This window comes from Hippoglossus hippoglossus, chromosome 1, assembly GCF_009819705.1.
Source record: "Hippoglossus hippoglossus isolate fHipHip1 chromosome 1, fHipHip1.pri, whole genome shotgun sequence".
In the NCBI taxonomy this organism is placed as follows: domain Eukaryota; kingdom Metazoa; phylum Chordata; class Actinopteri; order Pleuronectiformes; family Pleuronectidae; genus Hippoglossus; species Hippoglossus hippoglossus.
This window is the reverse complement of record NC_047151.1, coordinates 20783228-20805713: the sequence shown is the minus strand read 5'-3', so window position 1 is coordinate 20805713 and position 22486 is coordinate 20783228. Positions and strand designations below refer to the sequence as shown.

Sequence of the window (22486 nt, the reverse complement as noted above, 5' to 3'; positions counted from 1 at the left end):
TGCAACACAGGATATCATGCACCTTCCCTCCAGATCCTTCTGACTGAATATTTAGAAATATAACAGAGGCAAGAAACTTCACCTGATTTCTAATGTAATCAGTTCACTTTTATCCTCAACAGAAATGCATGAATAGCATTTTGTCTGGGAATAAGCTCACCAGTATGAAAAGTTATCGTATGAGCACAGGCGGTGTCAGATATGACCCTGTGGTTAAGAAGTGCAAATATGACCCAGATTGTTTTAAATACATCGTGTGTCTTTTTTCACTCATCTCAGGAAAATATAATGAATAATACATGGTCTCGTAGATTGCAAATTAACATTGAGGTCAGATAAGCAGAGTTCAATTTGAATATGAATTTACATTTTGAAGTGTTTTGGTTGCTCAATCAAGCGTGGCTCTTTTTTTATTACTCTTTTTTTTTTTTTTTTCATCTTTAAAATATTTCAAAAATCTTTCTATACATATGCTTGAATGACAGAACATTGTCCCAGCAGAAATTCCTTTTCGCATGTAATTTCACATTTCCTCTTATCCATAGATTTTAGCTCTCACATCTTTGACTTAAGTAATGGAACTCATTTGTACAATGCAATGCAATTCAAATGGATATGAATGAGATACAATGGTGTTTTAAGTGTAGCCGTCGTCCGCTTTCTCTGCTTAAACATTCTTCAAATGACCCGTTCAGTTGGTAACAGTCCAGTCAGGAGCAGAGGATTTTGACCAGTGATTGTGTTGTTGTTTTTGTTTTTTTTAAATGACTGTTGGCGTCATATGATGAACGCCGTGTCTCTCAAAGCAAGTCGGCAGTTTATTCTCAGTAAAAGTTCAAACTAATGAAAAGTGGTCTAAGTACCAGAAGTACAGAACCGTCATAAAGTGAATAACCATGGAACTCATTGATGTGAAGGGTCTCTAAGCACAAGCACATATGAAGGCCGGAGACGAGGGGTTATGATGACTCAGAGTGTGGACGTAGAGTTAATCTGAGCGATTGTAGAGGTTTTCAGTCACATTCAGGGGATTCTGTGACACTGTGTGTTCAAAGTGAAGAGACTGAGTCATCATCTTAACAGTTTTACATCAGTGGCTGTTATCACATGATCTGCCCTCGGTGATGATGAAACGAGTGATTACTTCCAGTGAGTGGAAACTCCTATTGGAAGCGTGTGAAAGAAATCATCATGATGTCATAATTCCGTTGTTTAAATGTTAAACCATGAAAACAGAGCATGTTTACACCAAGTTGTGTGGTGAACTGAGTGTAACAGTTTCAACTAGAGTGTCACTCTACAGCACAAACAGTCTCAGTAAATTCAATCAAGCTGCACTGAAGTTTCACACACTCATAGATATCAGTTCGCTTGTTTTTTTTTATCAAGATCCGTGAATTATTCTCTGGGGAATCTCCTTCCACCAGGTTGTCTTTGTGTAATCTTTCTCGCATTCAAACATTCAAACCAACAGACAAACAGACAGGGGTGGAAACAGAACCTAAACGGCAACACCAGCATTATGAATGATTCAAAACAACCAAGGCTTATAGATTGGACTTATAGCTGAGCTGCGTGTGGTGAATGTGCTGCGTTTTTAAAACAGCATATTCATGATGAAATCCCGTTGTATTTGCATTCTGCCTTGTGTGCTGCAGTCCCAGCCCTTTATCTGTTTGTGCATCAGCTCAAGGACGCTACATGGACTTTGAACCCGGGGAGCTTGCAGAGAAAAAGTCAATTACAGTCCAATTCGTCTGATTCGGACATTTGCATTCACGCATGTAGCTCCCCCAGCTCTGCCTCCCTGCCACGCACCTCCTCTCACATGTGGGGCAGCACTGACGCCGCTCCTCCAGGGACAGTAACTGACGTTTGTCCCAGAAGTCGTGAGATTTGTCGCTAAAGGGCTCAGAAAAGTCTTTAAACACCCCCCCCCGATGATGCAATGGAAAGTTTTCACACCGATTAATTTTTAATGGACAATTTTATCCCCACTGTCATTATGCAGCTCAACAGCTACAAAGGAGGAACTTAAGGAATCTTTGAGCTGAGCAGGCACACAGCACTTTATACTCAGTATTTAATATTTAGTTTTTATTCGCCACAGATCAACTTTTACTTAATTATAATTTATTATCCTTTCACTTTACAGTATTTTATATTTTTATTTGGAGTAATGTATTGTGTATAGTTCTTTATAAGAAAAAAATATTTCTGCTGCACAAAATTGTTTCTTATACAGACTTTCTTTTATTTGGATTCAATTCAAGATGAGTGCACAGATAATTCAGCGACACACAAGACAAGACTGACAAATCTAAAAATACAAGCAAATTAGAAATATGTCACATGTAGATGCCTTTTTCTGGTATCACGGTACACTGGGTAGTTGTGTAAATGATGAATATAGTGTCTGTTGTACCAGGACTGGCCTGAGCTTCTCTTCCACACGTATCTACTTTGCTGACTTTGCCGCCTCCACCACTTCTCGCCGTCTCAACATCCTCATCCACTATTCTGTCCACAGCGGGGAGGCAGGCGTTTGTGTGACAAATATAGGTTTTGTTTTAATGGAGGCTTGGCTCACGCGTTGTGTTAGACGGCATTTTGCTGTGGTAATAGAATTGCTTATTGCAGTGCTAACTCAATTACTCTTGAGAGCCCTTATCATTTTATTACGCAGTGGCGGCAGCAGTGTGCGAGGCTCCTTGGTGCCGGGATCATCATCAGCATACAGTAGCTGGTGAATTTGTGATCAGAAGAAGTGTGCTCGCGTAGAAGCCAGCAGGAGGAGGAGGAGTAATTGAATTGTTTGTTGTTTGTTGCTGTTGTGGTTGCTCGCTGGCTGTGCTGCCGTTAGGAGAGCAGCTACTTAATGGTGAGGGAGGGTGTTCATTTTCCTAGTTTCTGTTCACTTGCTCTGTAAATAGTTACTCGCCGGTGTTTTCTTCCACCCACTCTCCTCGCCAGTGTGACCGTCTCTTTCTGTCTCACTCTCACCGTGTCTGTTTTGCTTTTTCACAGCTTAAATTTTCATTTGGTGTACTATCCCACAATAACTTTCAGTATCTGTCTCCCATTTATCTTTTTTTTTCTCTCTCTCTCTCTGCTACAGACAGAGCAATTTGTTCACACACTTAAGGATGAATTGGTCAAGAGTGCACTGCTAGCCCTGCATGCAGCACAGCCCGGGTACGTTTCCAAGAACCAGAAGCCAACCCCAGCGCAGGCCGGCCAACATCAAGGTCACGTCCACCAGTGCAGCGAGCAGAATCCGAGCCCGGTGCAGGGACTCCCAGGCCACAGTCCAGCCACGTCCGTCACCGAGAGCACGGTGATGTGTAATAATGTGGATGGATCACAAACCACGACAAAAGGCGAAGGTGGAACTCTGCCTCTGAAGCACCAAGACTCCATACCGCACCACAAAGAGTATGACGAGGAGGAATGGGTGAGGCTGACTGATTAAGAAGTCTTTCAAAGCTGCAGCTATTTATGGTTTGAGTTCATTTAAGTGCAGAATGACAAACTGTTATTTTTACTGCTGGTCCCCGCTGCAGAGTACACACAGGGAAATCAGCTGTATCACAGATAAACCATTTTTATGGCAAATAATCTCAAATTACCTCCCAAATTATTTCGCATGCCAAATATAACTTTTTCATTTTAATGAGAGCCTTTTCTCAAAGGAGTTCAAACCTTTCATCCTGACAAACTGACTGCAGAAATGATGGTGTGGTCTGCTTCTTTCCATGGAAGTGCTGAGGACTGGTTTGTCTGCCACACCGACAGCAGCAGCTGATCACGACTTCATTATCTCTCAATATATTACCCACCGTTTTAACATGTTCAAATCAAACTGAGGCAACAAAGACCAAAATGCACACAATCAGTTAGGATTGTCGTATTTGTACACACACACACACAGTAGGATTGTGGTATTTGTACACACACACAGAAGAGAAAAGCATCTATTTGTCAGTGAACAGTAGGAGCTCAGGAGAAGAGATAGAAAGCTGCAAACAATGAAAACACTTGAAGAGTAATCTCCGAATGTTCGGACAGCAATTTCCTTTTGACCTTTTGAAAACAAAGCCGGCTTAGACTAATTTTCTTTAAACACATACATGAATACATAGCGTGTACAGTGTGTGACAGAGTGTGCTCGGCTCTTTCAGGACAGGGTGTGGGCCAACGTGGCCAAATGTCTGAACTGTGTCATCGCCATGGTGGATAAACTTCAGGAGGAAGACAACAACAGACAGGAGCCGGTCCCTGAGCAGCAGCTGGCTGATGTCATCACCTCACACAACCCTGGTAAATAAGTGCTGTGATGATTGTGGCCATGTGACGTACACACTTCTGCAGGATTAGATGTGTTTATGTGTCCGCCATACAGGTTTGCACACTGGCAGGGGAATGACCATCAATAGAATACCTGTTCTATTATTCAAGTTTACTGATGTTTGCTGGACAGTATTGAAATAAGCAACCAGCCACTGGACAGAAGCATCAGAGAGAAACGAGTCTTGATTGTGACTCAACAGCTTAAAAGGTTTAATGTAGCTGAAGTCACAAAACAGCAGCTAATTTCATCTCAACTTTGATTGGACTTAATAAAATATGCTTTCTCATTGTGAGAGAAATAACCCTGAACAGTTTTCCAGCCTCGGTTGAAGAGAGTGACACAAGACCCTGGTCCCTGTTGTTTTAAGCATTAGCAGAAGAGAACCTTAAATTGTTGCCAGAGAAGTGGATGAAAGCATTATTTGATATGCAGAGCCATCCACTGTTGACTGCAAGCTGCCCAGTCTTCCCTTACATCCAATGAAATCCTGCCTCCAGCTTGTGTCCAGACAAGTGCCCAGTCTGTTCCAGCTGCCAACTGGCACACACAGCAGCGGCATTAGTCTGACCAGGCGACAAGGAGGAAGGCTTGTGTGTGTGTGTGTGTGTGTGTGTGTGTGTGTGTGTGTGTGTGTGTGTGTGTGTGTGTGTGTGTGTGTGTGTGTGTGTGTGTGTGTGTGTGTGTGTGTGTGTGTGTGTGTGTGCGTGCGCGTGCTCGCCAGATGCAAAAGCCCTTTGCATGTGTGCAAGGGTTGGTCCGTTCATATCAGTTTGTGCCTGTGTGTGCATCTGTATCTGCGTGCGTCTGTCTGTCCAAGTTAGCTGGCAGGTGAGGACAAGGCCGCCCGCCTGGTGTTCCGTCTAAAAGATAAGCTCAACTCCCCGAGCACCTTTATTAAGACACTGAACAGGCTCAGAGCAAGTGGTCTTCTGCCTGTCTAAATACAAACATGGACGAGAATAATGAGACAGGCTTTATCTCGTGGCGGAGAACAGTGGAGCTCAGGCTTTTATGACAAGACGTTGTGGGGGTTTAGATGTTTGGACAGGTGGGCTGCTGAAGAGATGACAGCTGGAGTTCTGTTTCCTTCTCCTCTGTGCAGAGGCGGTATTTGCAAAATGAGATAAGACATGATTTATCTGACAGACAAGGGCAAACTTGATGTGCTATACATTCTTCCTCAAATCCGTGTCTGTCTGTCTGTCTTTGTGCGCGTCGATACTGACCCCCACCTCCCCTTTAAAAACTCCTCACTATGTTGGTGCAGAAGGGAAAAGCCTGGTGGCAAGACTCGACAACTCAAAATGACTTATCCAACACTGCCCCCTGTGAGCTACTGAGGCGATTGCAAGAATCCCACTTACTGGAGGAAATACAAATGAGACACCGTGAAGGCAAAGAAAAGCTGTGTCCTGATTCCTGTATGTTATTTCTACGCAGGTGTTGAGTATGTTGTGTGATAAAAGACGTCAGAGTGCGGATGTTAAGTGTGTCTTTGTCTTACGATGGAAAACTAGATGAAACAGAGGAGCTAAACTCAGCTGTGATGGTTCATAAATCTTAGATAAATATTAAATCCATATTTTTTTGACTATAAGCAAATATTAAGCAGTACCACTGATTCCCAACCAGGGGCACCAGAGGGCACTTCAAAGACTGACTCCACTACTTTGATTTAAAAAACATATTCACATATATGTGGTTAATAGGAGACTATACTAATAGGAGTATTGGTGTGATGCTGATATTTATAACTTACCAATAATCAGTAATGTGTTACACATCAACCCCACATGTGCAACAGGTGGGAAGAGAAACAGACCAGTGAGATAAGGACGAGGCAATAAAACAATATAAATTTAACATTTGATATGTAAAGACACAACATTCACTCAGGAGCAAAAATCAGTCTTTAAACTGAAAAGAAATAATGAGACATTTATCGTGATCATTATTGATATTGATTGATATTGATTTGAGATTTTTATCTCAATGTGATCTGTGGCCACATGACCCAATACTAGGTGGGAGGCTGATTAAAATATAGCTCCTCAAAGCACTGCTGTTGTTATACTGTACTTCACGTGCGGCTTCTCTGATTGGCTCGGCTGTTTCTGAGCAACGCCACTAGTGATGTGACTGGTTGACTGTGTTTATTCTCATTGTTTATAATGACCACACCCTCCAAACCATATCTATTCATCACCCAGTCCATTGTATTTTTCAATGTTGTGTTAACTTGAACCAAAACAGCAGGTTTGCTTGATGATGCTGATGTTGTCTGTTTGCTCAAGATCCTCCAGAACACAACAGTACTCTACATATAAGAAGTACATTTACTGGATTAAAGACACAAAAGTGGTGCATTCAACTATATGAGCCATTATCTGCTGTGCTTAACAATAAAATAAATACCGATGGATATGATTATATTTTTAGGACCCTGCTGTAAATATCATTTTTATTACATGTTCACAAAAGGTTGTTTAATTGTGTGTGTGTGTGTGTGTGTGTGTGTGTGTGTGTGTGTGTGTGTGTGTGTGTGTGTGTGTGTGTGTGTGTGTGTGTGTGTGTGTGTGTGTGTTTTTCATTCTTGTAAGTACTTCTCCTTTTCGGGGAGGCATGAATGGCTAAACTGGTTTCAGCCCACAGATAAACTACTTGTTGTTTCTGGCTGAGAAGAACACACACACACTCACGTGATCTTACAATCCCAGCATAACTGTCATTCCATCTCTGTCCGCACCTGTGCCCATCCCACATATGTCCTCCTCTGTTCTTTCTGCATCCCACCTTCCGCCGCAGGTGACTGGAAGGAGCAGCTGTGTCCTCTGGTGACCAGGTTAAAGGACTGTGTGATGGAGGTGGTGGGGAAGGCCAAGAGAGCCATGACTTTCGTGCTCCTGCAGGAGGCAGCCTGCAGCATACCACAGGGCTTCCTCCTCCAGCAGAGGCGAGACGTGGTCTTCAGTCAGGCGGTAGGTGACAACGCTGACAACACAGCAACTCTTTAGAAGTCGTCAAGGATGTCAGGGTTTTTATAGTAGTGTGTAATAGTTTGTCAGAAGTGGGAGTGTGTTAATCAGTGAGTCAGCAGGTAGATGAGTAACTAAAATAACAAGGCCCAGGCAAACTAAATAAAAACACTGGCAGAACAGAGAGAGACAGATCCAAACAGACACAGCCAGGAGTCTTCTGTTCTCCTGGAAGACTGGCCAGGTTATCGCAGTCGCGACGCAGCACAGAAACATACACACAGCAGGAGCCACTAAAGCAAGAGGGCTGTCATACGTCTTCAAGTTTTACATTTTAGATTTAGCCGGTTGAGCTGTTTATTATCCAAATCACCTTTTTTTTCGGGCCAAAGTCCACTCAATGCTATATGCTCTGCAAGTCCAAACCTGTGCCTCGCCCTTTATGAAGTTGGTTCTCTGTTTGTTACATTTTCATAAAAACATCAAAGCTGTCAATTAAAAATGCATCTTTCATTATTTAAGGACATAAATAAATATATAGACATATTTTATGATTTACCACAGGCTCCATTAATTTGACAAACTGAGGTTTGATTTATCTCTACTCCATATGGAGTAAATATGGAGGCTTTGTACTTCAACAAACTTCTACCAACATGTTCATCCCTGCATACTCATGTCAAAGGTATTTTACCCAAAAACAACTTGAAGGAGATATGACTCAGTTGTTTGTGTGTGCGTGTGTGTGTGTGCACTTGTGTTTATTTGATTTACAGCTGGCAGCCTTAGCCTGTGGTTTCGTCATGAGGCTCTATGCAGGAATGGAGGACAAAGGATTCCTGAGGCAGCTTCAGCTGGTCGGCCTAGTGGCTCAGTTTGAGAGCCTGCTCAGCACCTACAGTGAGTAAAGGAGTTATGGTTCAATCAGAACTGGCAACCTGAAAAAACAATCAATCCTTATTGGGATTGATTGATGAGGCTATAGCAAAACAACTTGTAGAAAGGTTATATGTCACTGGCACAGTTACAGTTACTGGCAAATTAACTTTAATATAAATGTTCCAGGGGAAAGTTAAGCTCAGCGTCTTTAGGATGAATATTTATTAGATCAATACAGTAAGAGGAGGTTGAATTAAATACAAGTACACTAATACTTTTTATCTGCACCATCACGATCAAAGTTCTCACTCATGCTGCTCTACTAAAACTCATGGTGCTGCCCAGCAAGAAGTTAAATGGATCGGTCAGTGAAATGAACAGCTGCACGCAGAGCGAGGGGCTCGACGTGGCTCACGGCCAGTAAAGAAGTTAATTGGCCAGCCGCTGATCTGACAGTGTTTCTGTCAATCACAGTCCCGAGTCAGTAATTAGGGGCATTTTTAAATCTTATTAATTATTCACTTTAATCCTATGAGATTTAAAAATTTGACCTGAACTCTCAGCATTGTTTTGAGAAGCTAAAGATACAGTGTTGGACAATCAGGAATGAAATCACCACTAATCTTGTTTTGTCTGTGAACAGGTGAAGAGATCGGGATGCTGGAGGACATGGAGGTGGGAATCTCAGACCTGCAAAGAGTTGTGTTCAAGATCACAGAGGCCAAGACAGATGACCTCAGTGACCTCCAGCCTTTAGTGTGTGGCCGCCGGTGAGGCATCATCCCCGTCGCTGTTTGCTTTTGTGCTTTAAGGCCTAGAAGGAACTTTGTCACTATGTCACTGAAATCTGTGAAAACTTGACCTCATTAGTTTCTCCAAGTCCGTGAGGTTCTTACTTCAGATTAGACTCGGTTTCTTTCACAATCTTTTCAAAGTCCTGATACTTTTGACATACTTTCATTATTTGCGAAACTTATACTAAAGTATAAATCAACAGATGCTCCACATTCCTCATTTTAACAAATGTGATCTTTTGATATTTCCTCCTTCAGCCTAAAATTATGACTTATTAAGAGCATTTTTTTTGTTGTAAAATTACGTCTTTATTTGCCTAATATTACAATTTTGTTCTGGAAAATTATTAGCGAAATCACTATGGAGTGTTCCTAACACTCCATAGTATGATACAGGCATAAACTGGCTTCAAGCTTTATTACCAGTGGACACTTGAGTGTTTATCCCAGTGCGTCACGGTCAAAGTTTAACTATGACGAACTAAAGTTTGGAGAAGTCATATCAGTTATGACTTGTGGGGAAGACTCCATATTCATGAGGAGGGTCTGTTCTGAAATGTGACTCTCTGACAGCCTCCTGCCTGATGTCACATTTGTCAGCAGTAATGGCAAACATCTGTTTACACTCCATCTCACTTCCTCCTCCCTCTGTGTGAAGGTTGGTTAAAGCCTCTAAGTGGAGAGGCAGGTTATCAACTCCTTCTGGCTCTGCCTCTTGTGCATCTCGGTGGAATTTCCTGAGAGGCCATCAATTCACCTCCAGCTTCACTATGCACTTGGATAGTTCAGGTGTTTGGTTTAGTAAATAGTCCAAGAGCAGCTAATGCCCAAATTTCTTCTTGGATAATATTGGGCTCATGAAATATGCATGAGGTGCAGAAAGTTCCAAAGTGTTCAGATTTTAGGTCTAAGCCATTTAGAGGCTCTATGAAATAAATTAATAGATTTTACGTTACCGTTACGTTAGGAGGTTATGTTTTCACCCCTGTCCGTTTATCGTTTGTTTATTGGGTGGTTTGTTTGTTTGTAAGCAAGATTACACAAAATTAATTCGACGAATTGTGGCGAAACTGTTCGGAAGGTGTGTTATGGGTCAGGGAAGAACCCAGTAAACTTCGGTGCAGATCCAAATAAAAATCTGGATCTAGGGATGATTCATCCTGCGCGGACGTTAAATAATTATTGCTCCAAAGTTGTATCCTTTCTTTTTGACTCCCTCCTTGTCAGTTACCGACCAGCACACAGGGATCCTTCATGTCCTGAAGCAATGTAATAGTTCACTTGAGGACATTTACAAGCTTTTGTCTGTGTGCATTGTATCAGGGATGATAAATAGACACACTCCTCTTTCCTCACCCCCTTCCACGCCAGTCATTCTCCCACATCATCAGCCTCTCTCTTACAGCCTGTTCCGGCCTGTCTTTGGTCTCAAATTGCACAACATCCAAAAACATATCAGAACCTGCAGCATTTGCAAAGTGTAATGAACCCCTCTCTGTCTTTCTACCTTCCCTTTTGTTTCTCCTGTTGCATTCAGAGACCACTTCACCGTCGAAGTGCCATTACCAAGACTGGTTTTCCAGACGTTGCCAGAGGAGATAAAGGAGGGCAAACCTCTGCAAGTGTTCCCGGTGCTGTTTAACGTGGGCATCAACGAACAGCAGACTATAGCCGAGAGGTACTGCAGTCACTGTGAACATACAGTATTAACCAAGGCCAGTGTGGAACTGATCAATACCAGACAAAGACGGGGACATGTGTACTGTTGGAGAAAATGCTTTTATATCCACAACAGCTTCCTTCTCTGCTGGAGGCTTTCAAACCCTCTAATGACATATTCACTTTACCGGAACTGTTACATTTTAATCTCTATTACATTCACTCATGATCAATGTTAATATTCTGGGATTTATCAAATAACAAATATAACCCCACCCAAACCTTTTACATTTAAATCATGTTTTCTGTGAATGTGGCTTTTACTGTTCGGCCACATTGTCGACATTTATTCCTCGTCTTCCTCGTTGATTATTTTTGGTTCTATGTTATACACTTTTAGTCCTATTATCACTATTATTATAAGTTGATAGGGCATTTATTAAAGGTTTCTTTTTCGTTTATTATGAGGATGTTAGCTTTTCAGGATTCACAGCTAAAAGCTTTTCACGCTGTCGATTTTTACCTCCTTGTCAAATTTTAATAAGTGAAACCTGAAAAAGATATTTGCTGAGGGTCACGAGGCCTGAGGGTAACTGCTCTTTTTTCCTCTGTCAGGTTTGGAGATATCTCCCTACAAGAGAGAATAAACCAGAAGAACTTTGAGATGTTAGAAGCCTATTACAAATCCTTAAGTGAAAAGGTGCCACTAGAATGTAAGTGCAAAGCGTCTCTTATTTGCAGTGATCTTAAATAGATATGGCTGAAAAAGAGTTTGAAATCGGAGCTGCAGCCACTGTTTTCAATTTTGAGCCAAATCCAGAAACCCACCCAGTCACCGGCGGAGTTTCCTGTTCTCTGTGTACAGGTCTACCATGTTTTCAAACGCAGACTGACGTTAAGGAATTACTTGAAACCCTGGGCCAGAATGTAGTCACAAAGAAGAGGAAGAATGTGGAGATACTATGGATTGCTGGATCGGTGAGCACTGTTTTATTTATTTTTTTATAGTAACTATCTGTTTCTCTTTTCTTTTCTCTGAACTTTAACCAACAACTTGCATAACTCTCTCTCTCTCTTGCATAACCAAGGTAACTGTACTCTGTGAACGCTGCTCTGTGAACTTATGGGCTTTAAAGGAAGCACTGAGTGAAAAGGAAACTGTGTGAGCATGATGGATTGACTCCGGTGATGCCGTATAGATACTGATCTTTTACCTCATATTCAATATCGGGATTTCCTCACAGAGCACCATGACATTAAGAAGATAGTAACCAAGCTGCTACAGTCAAAAAGCAGCGTGAGGAAACACAATTAGATGTTTGTTTTGCATCTAATCTGCATCGGCCATCTGCATCACAATCTTACACAATGGGCTCTGCCTCACATTCTGCTGAACTCAGCCGAAGGAGCAGAATTTGGATTTCGTCTGGAATTGAAGATGAAACGTGTATTGTCATTAGATGGAGCTGTCTGCCCTCGATGAGGCTTGTATATAGACTGGGATGCTTTTTAGTTTGATAGTCAGCTTGAGTCCGTCAGCCATAACACTACCGCTTTATTTTCAGGTTGGATGTTTAAAAATAAAAAAATAAAATAAAAGATAAGATCCTAATGAAGTGTACCTACAGTGGGCAGGGGACGACTGCAGGTGTCACTGTTGTCACTGATGGTTCATGTGCACATTGCACACATTCTGCTCTTGCCTCCAGATCTGCCGAAGGTTAAATGGCATCAGGTTCACCAGCTGTAAAAGTGCCAAAGACCGGACATCCATGTCTGTCACACTAGAGCAGTGCGCCCTCCTCCGGGATGAACACCAGCTCAGCAAGGATTGCTTCATCCGTGCTCTGGATTGTATGCGGAGGTGAGATATAAAGAATCGTGTCAAACTGTTCAGGGTGCAAGTTATTGTCCCAGACACTCCCAGCTGTTTTGACTTTAATACGTCAGTTCAGTCAAACTGCAAAAAGGCGTATTTTTTGTCTTTGAACTGGTGGTAAGTGGAAACTCTGTGGTTGAAAGCTCAGGGAAAGTGAGTGGAGCTTTAGGAAACAAACATTAATCAAATTACCACTTCAAGAATAAACTTCAATGCTCAGTGCCCCAGTTACTCTGGATATTCCACAAACTACTATGCAAACAGTCCAACTACTTCCTGTCTCCAAAGAAAACTGATAGACTGGAAACATCCTGATTCCAGGTGATTATCTGAAAATCTCTGATCAAACAACGATCTGCGTCCTTAGATGCCCCCAGTGCGAAAATGTGAAAATATCCTGTATTTATTCTCACATCAGATTCAATTCAATACTTCCAAACATTTAGTAGCAGTTGAGATTCATGAGCCGTGAAAGGAGACGTTACACAGAAAATAACTTGCACCCATAACGTGAGTCTATCAGCGCCCTCCTCCACCTTCTCCTCCAGCTTATCACCATCATGTGTGCCAGTATCAACAGCCCCATGTGTCACATCCCCACCATCACCGCCTTCCCCCACACATTCAAAGGCAGCTCTGCTTGTTTGTAACAGTGCTGCCGGAGCACCGCTGCCTTTCAATGTTTGTTTCCACCTGCAGGTCAAACATATGCATCCGTCAATATCCCATCCGGTCTAAGATAAGAGCTTGTTTTTAAGGCTGTTGTTGAAATGCATGTGTGAAAACACCAGTGTTTATAACTTGTACAGGCCAACGTGTTATATGTGAGTACGACAAAGAAATTCCATGACACACAGACACAAATACAATCCTTCACTCGACATGCACTGTATCGTAGAAGTAGCCGGATTCAAACCTTTATTTAACTATGGAAAGGTCACTGAGTGCAAGCTCTTTTTATCGGGGACGCTCTGATAAGAATATAAATATATACTAGGAACAAATTATGGATGAACTCATTCATCTCACAGGTCCCCAATCTAGTTCGTTAATTACCCTCTGCAACCGCATCAAGTAACATTAATGTGAATCCTTCCATAACTTGGGTGTGAAATGTGTGAGTCTTTACTGAAGTGTGAGATTTGACTCTAAGCAGGGAAATCTCCAATAATATTAAAACATCACTGGATCATCATTTCGCCGATTTGATCTTTTTGTAGTTGAGTTTTAAAATACACGTCTGTTATAAACAACGTGTGACAGAAGCTGAGTCCAAAGGGAAATCAATACACGAGAAAGTGCATTCCACAAAAACCTGTTCAACCACGACCTGTTCAAATGTGGCTCGCCCATTCGAGACTGAATGTGTATTCGTAGGATTGTGACAAAACTTTTACTATTCAAACATAATCAAGCAGCATGCCTCGTCTCTCCATCCTCACCCGATCATCACCCTCCGTTTCTCACTTTCCTGCTCCGCTGCCTGCTCATCTGTGAACGTGGCGTCTCGAGGCAAAGTGTGCACTAATGGCTCTGTGTCTGAGTGGGCCGCCTGATCGGGCTGATGGTCCCACTTGCACAGCATCATACTAACACCACTGTGTTCTGATCTATCTCTGGTCGTTCTGTTTCGCTCTCGCCGGGCGCCCCTGCAGTCGGCTGACCCAGGGCGACATTGGGCAGTGGGAGGACCCTGAGGCTGGCGCCGTGACAGAGAACAAACCAGCGTCACGGCACTTTTACCCCATTGCCCTGCTGCTTGTTAGCTCCCACCTACTGGTTGTGTGGCTCATTTTAAGTCTTGTTTTTCTGCTTGCAAAATATCAATAAATTGCTGACAATGCCATCTTTACTTACTCCTTCTTTCTGTGTCTGCTGGCTATTCTTCAGTGAGGGCTGGTGGTTGTGTTCGGGTTATTGATGGAGGGCATCAGATCCCTGTGCAGCTGCTGAGGATTAAGAGCAAATTGATTTCGATCAGACGGTATTAAATAACATAACTGGTAATTGAAAGGTTTCCTCTTTCTGATTTACTGGGACTCTTTCCTGATAAATTATTTGTTCTTAATGTCTGACTAACATTTAATCTTCACACTAACGGAAAAGTCAATAAACAACTAGAATAGCGCTGACATATCTACGGCAACGCCCAACAGTCCCCTGGAATTAAAGCAAGCCTTGTAGCTTAGGCCACATTATGTTTCTACACGCAGGTGGAAGTTACTGGTTTTTAACCCTATTTGTAACCAGGGTCTGTTGAAAAAAGCCTTTATGAAACCACATTTATATCCTCTAGATACAGATTTGCACCAAATCCACACACTCATAAATATCACTCTTCTAAACATGATTTTTTTTTCAAGATCCATGAATTATTCTCTCAGAATTCAATGAAAATGTGAAAAAAAGTGAAAATACAATCCTGGATCTGCCCCCTGATACGGATGCACAACACAATGAATGGGTCACTTCCTGATTCATATCGCATCCTTCCACCAGGTTTCATGTTTATCCAAACAGTAGTTCATGTAATGCTGCTAAGTAACAAACAAACTGTATCCAGAGTTTCGCTCTTTGCTCATATCTACAGTAGGGGAGTTCAACGTTACAACATCCACATAGACAAAGAAACCAGGTGCTCCAGGTGCACTAATAAACCCCAAGCAAATCAAACGCATTCACCAAACTTATTATGCCCATTGCTGTACATTTCTCCAGTTCATTGTTGACCTTTGCACCATTTATGGTTATTCATTAGACTTCGGCTGATTACATTTTGATGACCTTACAATAAACTGTGTCCGTGTGCACCCGGACGCAGCTTCACAAGAACAGGCAGGTTCACATCCTCTCCTGAAGGTGCATCAGTTACACCCTCCTGTCAAGTGGAAATCGAACCCTCCGGCGGTTTTCCCACGGCATGTTTCAATTTTAAACGCACACGTCATTATTTGATGCGTGATTGAAGCAGACATCAGAAGTGTGAAGCCGCTGAAGCATGAATAAATTAACCAGGTCTTGGCTGAAAGGTTGTTTTAGGCATTGGCATTAATTGTTGATCAATCTAATTGTGTTTTTCTAATTAAATTGTAAAACTAAAACACTTGTTTGTTAAATGTAAAATGAACTGATGGTATTTCTCTCACACAATCTTCTGAACATCAAAAAACACAATCAGGAAATTCTTTTCAACTCAAAACAGTTTATTTTGGCCGATTAATGAATTTGTAACAGCTCACCTGTGTTGAAGGCGTTTAAATAAAGGTACTAACCATATACTGTAAATAAAGATGGAGGACATTTCTCCACTTTAACCAAAAATGAAGCGTAAATAACCATCTTGTGCTTTTGACGTAATCTGGAGCCTGCACCGTCGTGATCCTGGACTCATGTCTGAGGGTTTTTGCAAACCACTTTTAACAAGCAACCCGCTGAAGGACACTCCCAGACATAAGGATCAAGACTTTTCCAAGTTCCATATTGTAGATGTTGTAGTTTCTCCTCGTTTCCAGATGAACCTTTGAGCCACACCGGACGAGAGCTGCTCAGTGAAGTGTTTACAGGAAGTTGTGTCTTCCTGCATAGATGTGGTGGCGTGATTAATGAGCAGTTTTACACAACACATTCTCGACGATGGGTGAATTATGAGAAACATTCCACATCTGTTCCTTAACGTCTCACCGGCATCACCCAAAAATTCAACATTTAAATTCTCATCCAATGACTTTAACTCAAAAGTATTTGCATTTCTGGGAATCATCTGGTTTACAGAAAAGAATCCACAGTGGGGTTTTTTTTTTCATCTAAAAAGCTTGTGTTGATCATTACAAACATCACTCATGTTCACTTTTTGTTTTCCTTTCTGTCCCCCCCCTCACTCCCCCTCACCCTCTTGATTTGGCCGTCAGGGAGGGATGTCGTATTGAGAACGTTCAAAAGAACATTAGATGCAGGAAATATGCCTTCAACATGTTGCAGCTGATGGCCTTTCCCAAGTGCTACCGACCACCGGAGGGGACCTACGGCAAAGTGGACTCGTGAGGGGAACACGTGCTGCGTGACCCCCAAGTGACTCCAATGTTGAAAAATGTACAAATGATTATTCTTTGTTACCATGGCAACCTGCTGGGTGTTTTACTTGTTTGGTTTTTTGGTTGCTATAGTGTTTCAGGGTGGATGTATGTGTGTTCAGTCTCAGTACAGCGTGTGTCGCTTGCAGAATTAATGCACTTTGACTTTTTCTTGCCTTTTTAATTCTCCAGGGTCTGTGCAGTGATAATCAGTAGAAGTGTGTGCGTGCGTGTGTCCATGAGTATTTCACCTCAATGTGTGCGCATGAAAACTGTATCTTCTGCAGACATTTCAATGAAAAACATGAAGACTGAACTTCCATGACACTTCCAGCCATTTCAGTGGAGTGAACACTTCTCTCCAAAGGGAACTTGAACCTTTTCACAGCCTCCGACTGAGCAGACGGTGACTTTCTCTTAACGGGAGCAGCGTCACGCATCCTGGTTCCAAACTTTTCATGTGTTGTTGATTGCCGGATGTATTTCCATTATGCTGGACCCATCTGTCCCGGAGGAATCGAATGAACACTCCAGTGTTTCAAAGCAGAAGCTGAATCCCGTTGATGCCTGTTGATTAGTCACATCCTCTCACTGGTTGCACTTAAAGCTTTTCCCACAAAATGTTTGTATCTCGAGGGACCGCTCAGTGAAACCACGCAAAGGACAGATGGACGCTAGAATAGGACGAGGGAAACAGACCGTCATGTCTTTAAACAAATTCCATTATTTATTTTTGTATTTTAAAAATGATTTTATACTCTTAAGGGTTGATACCTTGGACTGTAGCGCATGTTTAAACTGCATTCGTTTTGTTACACATTCACAAATGTCTATTTATAATGGAATAAAGAGAATGGTTTGATGGGGACGTTTGTGTATTAATGTAATTTACTCACTGTTGTTCAGTTTCACATTGTGCATTTAATTGAATTAAATGTAATTGAGCAGTAAATGGTCTGTGTTTACTTATAATTAGGGTCTTGATGACCACTCAGAGCTCCTATCACAGTTTGGCCATCCATCCATCCACCCATCATCCATCAATCCTCTAACATCTTACAGAACATCTTACAGTGCATCTATGTGCAGCACTTTCTCTATCACACATCACTTCGGCATCTTGCCCATGGACACTTCGGAACGGGGGAGACTGGGATTGGACCACAGATCCTCTGGTTAGTAAATAACCCGCTCTACCCCCTGAACCACAGCCGCCCAGTTGAGTTAACTAGAGAAGATGAAACTTAAATGACTAATATTATATTAATATTCAGTGTTGAAAACATGGGCATTAAGGTGGTTTTTCCACATATATTCAAGAAGACTAAAATGTTTAAAATGTTTAAACTCCAAACAGACTCAAATGAATCCTTCAAACAAAATCCAAATTCTTAGTAACTGCTGATCTTTAGTCACTCGGGCGGCTGAAGCTTGTTACTTGCTGTGTCATCTCAGATTCTGTCTCCTGACCAGGGAAGCACTGCAGTCAGCTCCCGGCACAGCGTCACTGTGGCGCTGGTGGGTCAGTCATGAAGTATGTGTGTCTGGGCTGGGTGTGTTTACACTAGGAATGTTTGGAGCACAGTGGAAATATTTAGACCTCACAGGACTGGAACATGCTGCAGGAGCGGTTCTGAGGTTTCCCAGTAACTGCAGCTGCTGTGAATCTCATGATCCGTGCACGAGCAAAGCTTAGGTTTCTTATGGATCAATTGAAATTTAATGTGTCACCTACATATTGTTTTGCACGTGTGTGTGTGTGATAGGTCATTCTCATGTTATCTTATATTCACACAAACTATTTTAACGTACCTACAATCTATGTTTAGACAGTGATATTTTGTTAAGACTAATTTAGCCTTAAATATGTCTACTGGTCTCCAGCGCGCAGCCGCCTGGCTGTTCACACGGGACGAGCATTTCTCCGCTGGTCAGCCCCATAGACTGTATATATAAGGTCAGCCCGCGATTCTGCTTTCTCCGCTTGTTGTTGTACCTGTTGAATGTCGGGGTTCGGGGGTAAATGATGGTCTTCATAGCCCCCCCCCCCCCCACCTCTCTTTCTCTCTCTGTCTGTCTGCTTGTGTGCTTGTAGTGGATGGGCAGAGGGGGACATTTAATTATGTGATTGGGAAAATTAAAACTCCAGGTGGTAAAATGGGCATGCTATGTCCCCTTTAATACAGATGTGTACTTTTACCTTGTGTACCTCGTGTTGTTGCCGGACAAGATGCTGAACCCCAAACGTCCCCTGATGGCTGTACTGAACTTTAGCAGATTTTAAGGATCAATGTCAACAGCATCTTAAAACTCAATCCTCCCAAATGATCATATAGTCGAATGAACTCCTCTAAAACAGGATGAGGCAACTTGAGCCCTGCGTCCTTCCCTTGAATGAAAAAGTGAAACCTGGGAAAAGTTGAATGTTCCATGTTGTTTGATTACTCACTTCCTGCATACACCGGTTGCTTTAACTGACATGGAGGTAAAAATAACTTGTTTACCAGCATTGGCGGCTGTGGATCAGGGGGTAGAGCGGGGCATACACTAGTCAAAAGGTCAGTGGTTGGTTCCCCAGCCCCTCAATGTAAGACACTTGTAGGAGAAAACATTTTACTAAGTTGCATTGGCCTTTTGTCCTCACACAGACTCTCTGTCGCTCGGAGCCGCATCTCAACAATGGTCGTAAAATCAAATAGAGATTAAAGAAATGAAATGAGACCACATAGGTAAGATGCTATTTACTTGAGTAGACAGATATTGGATAAGGTTGAGATACTGGAGTTCATTGGGCGGATACTGTATATTATTACATTCAGTAGTGTTGAGCGATGAGCTTGTGTATATATACAGTATATTCTGCTACTACATGCTACTGATGGAAGGACTTCATCTGTACAGTAAAAAAAAAAACCCTGCAGTGTAGTTCTGTCGTTCTTTACATTCACAACGGTTTTCACATACATTTCACATACTTAATGCAAAACAAACACACAATTCTCATATAAAACACAATATATACAAATACACATATGCAGCTTATAGTACTTGCACCATATTACTGATTCCCCCGTGCAGTCACTTTTTCCAACAAGGTATTTAGTCTGTCCAGGAATATTGTGATATTTTGAAGTGAGTAGGCTTCACATGGTGGACAGCCGACCTAGAATTAAGAGAGGTGCAATTAAAATTGAATTCCAAAGATTGGAAAATACATATATGACACTGACATACTGCACAGCAATAAATGCACCAGTGTGGATTTCTGAGGATGTCTAAAAACCATAAAAACAGATGCCAGGTGGAGAATCCGTTAAAGATAGCTTCGTCTGTGTTTGTGCAAGAACGAGTCGTATTATATCAGTTCCTTTTATCTACTGAATCTCCAAACAGGATGTTTTAAACAAGACTTACAGAGTTGGAATCGAGACGTTCATTGAACGCAAGGATGCAACTTGCATTACTGTCGATCACCTCTTCTTCATTGAGGACCATTATCAACTCCAACATGTAACATTTGAGCGACACATGTTCACAGTTCTCCTGGAACAGAGACGGAGAGAGACGGACGCAGTCATTAACAGATTCATTTCATCAACAAGTTCAAGTGAGAGTTCCCATGTAGCTGCGTCATGTTGAAGGCTCCAAGGTGGAAAATCCAAATCAAGAGATAATGTGAGCTGTGTCTTCAGCTGGTTTTTCACCTCCGCTGAAGAGATGCTTGTATGTTTTTCTGTTTGTTCGAAGGGTTGCACAATATTTTGGTATGGATCCGGACAAAGAGGTGGATCCGGGAATTTCTTCTCACTTCCTTTAACATTGTGAGATTTTGACAGTTTCACTGATTTGATAGAGAACAACTCCTTCATGGATTTCCCGTTGGTGCATCTTCATTGAATGTGAGGGAACTGTGGGGCCTTGGCAGAGGTGGCTGCTCTACTGAGAACCAATCTAGTCTTCAGTAGTCGTACTATTCACACGTGTACGACTATCGAATGTCCATTTTAATTTAATTAGCGCATATCTACAAGCTTATGTCCATGCTGTGTGTCAAATTAATGATGACCTGCAGTTAAAGTTGCAATAATCAAAAGTTTTAAAGATCAACCATGGATCAAATGCCTGCTTCTCTTGTAGAGGAAAGGGCCCATGAACCTGCATGTTTCTGTTTTTCCACTCTGCACTATTTTTGGTTCACTGCTCTCATGGGTGTGTCTCAATCTGCAGCAGGGAGGTGTTTCCTCTCTGAAGAACCAACAGCAAACAAACAAACAGCAGCCACTCGAGGGGAGTGAGAAGCCGGCCGGGAGACACTTAGCAGCTCTTTTAGAGAACAAAACTGGAGGAGAGAGGAAATGGAAGTGAAATGACCCGAAACCCAGGACGTTGATAATGAAGGTCTGTGAGGTGATGGTGTCCCTGTAAGTTTCAAGTTTCCATATTCAGAAAATATGCTCAGGTAAAGTTTCCTCTTCCTGGTAATTTCAAGCTCTTTCAACCATATCACAAACAATCTTTGGATGGAGTTTGCTCTTTTGCTCCCATGTGGAAAGATCCATGAACAAACACCATCCACTGATGAAGACCTCTGATACAGTTGAGAGAAGCAGACAAATCCAGCAAGTGAACCTTGAGTTGGGTTTGTTGGCTCACACCAGTTTCTATGGTCCAGAATGAAAGAAGGAACTTTGATGGCTATATGTCCTCGGAAGTTTTCTTTTTTCTCTCTCAACTGAATAAAAGGTTTTTTTATTCAGTCAAAAATTTGACAACTTACTTCAATGTCATCGATGGATGGAGAGTACAACATCGCATCGGATTTCTGAAAAGGGTTTAAAACAAAGTGAAACAATAGATTAGACAAATTAGGGCGTTGATAAAAAAAATATAGTAGACTTTCAACGATGTGTGTGTTTTTTTACCATTTAAGTGACAAAAAACTTAATATATATATATATATATATAATATGATATAATTGTATTTGATACCTTCTCTCACCTCAATGGTGGATTTTAGATCAGTCAGGCAAATCCGTAAATCTCCTGTATCAGCCACAGAAGCAGCCCACGTAGAAAGACTCAGGAAGCTTTAGGAGAACGAAGAGACAGAGATCAACGTGTTAGTTCTGATCAGAGTGTATCAGAGTGTATTAGTGAGCTGATGTTTAGTCCCTTCTACACTGAATGTAACAGCTGAGCTTCAATTAAAGTGAACTAATTTTAGTCTTTAAATAATAATAATAATCATTATTAGGATCATTCTGTTGGTGGTTGTGTAAAATGCAACATTTATGGATGAAAGATAATCTCTGTTTGTGTGTATGTTTTTACTTCTACGTTAAAGAAACGTCCCCTCAGTCATTTTGAAACATAATAAGTAAAACTGTGTTCATACCTGAGAACTAGAAACCAAAGCCAGACCTGAGTGTTGTGAAACTGGATCTGGACACTTTTCTAGAAAGAAAACAGAGAAATGTTAGATCTCGTCCTTCTGGTTGTTTTGTTGAGCTTGAATGAGACTGAAGAAAAAGTTTTTTCTTAACAGCGTCAATGTTTACTGTGACACAACTTCATCTGTACCAGAGAAGATTTATTGCAATTCAAACATTATTTGAATATAAAACAGACTCAAGTCACCCAAAGTAACAACAAATATTTTTATACTTTATTTTATATTTGATTTATTTAGATTAATTTCAAATGTCATATCTGCAGTATCCAATGTTTGTCTCGTTTTCATTGAGTGATTAAGAGTGTGAAGCCCACAACTCCACAAACTGCATGATGATGATGTTGATTATTATTATATAAATAATACTTTTTATTATCGTGATAACCCTTAAAATCCATTTCAAGAACAATCCAGCACTTAACAATAT

The 22486-nt window shown here is 41.6% G+C and overlaps 1 protein-coding gene across 16 annotated transcripts in view; it reads left to right on the top strand.

The window, feature by feature from the left end:
• inpp4b (inositol polyphosphate-4-phosphatase type II B) overlaps window positions 1-17559 on the top strand; it is a 196569-nt gene extending 179010 nt beyond the window's left edge. For 12 of the 16 annotated variants that reach the window (XM_034591953.1, XM_034591897.1, XM_034591925.1 and 9 more), the window contains 10 exons: window positions 3119-3454; window positions 4182-4320; window positions 7157-7329; window positions 8103-8226; window positions 8849-8975; window positions 10537-10677; window positions 11274-11371; window positions 11524-11636; window positions 12368-12522; window positions 14193-14383. In XM_034591953.1, coding sequence (XP_034447844.1) covers window positions 3119-3454; window positions 4182-4320; window positions 7157-7329; window positions 8103-8226; window positions 8849-8975; window positions 10537-10677; window positions 11274-11371; window positions 11524-11636; window positions 12368-12522; window positions 14193-14367 — 1581 coding nt within the window. In that variant the 3' untranslated portion in view covers window positions 14368-14383. Of the gene's footprint in view, window positions 1-3118; window positions 3455-4181; window positions 4321-7156; window positions 7330-8102; window positions 8227-8848; window positions 8976-10536; window positions 10678-11273; window positions 11372-11523; window positions 11637-12367; window positions 12640-12870; window positions 13422-14192; window positions 14384-16445 lie in introns of those variants that run through there. The other 4 variants (XM_034591933.1, XM_034592030.1, XM_034591944.1 and 1 more) reach the window with 3 other exon arrangements.
• Window positions 17560-22486: the final 4927 nt, after the last annotated feature.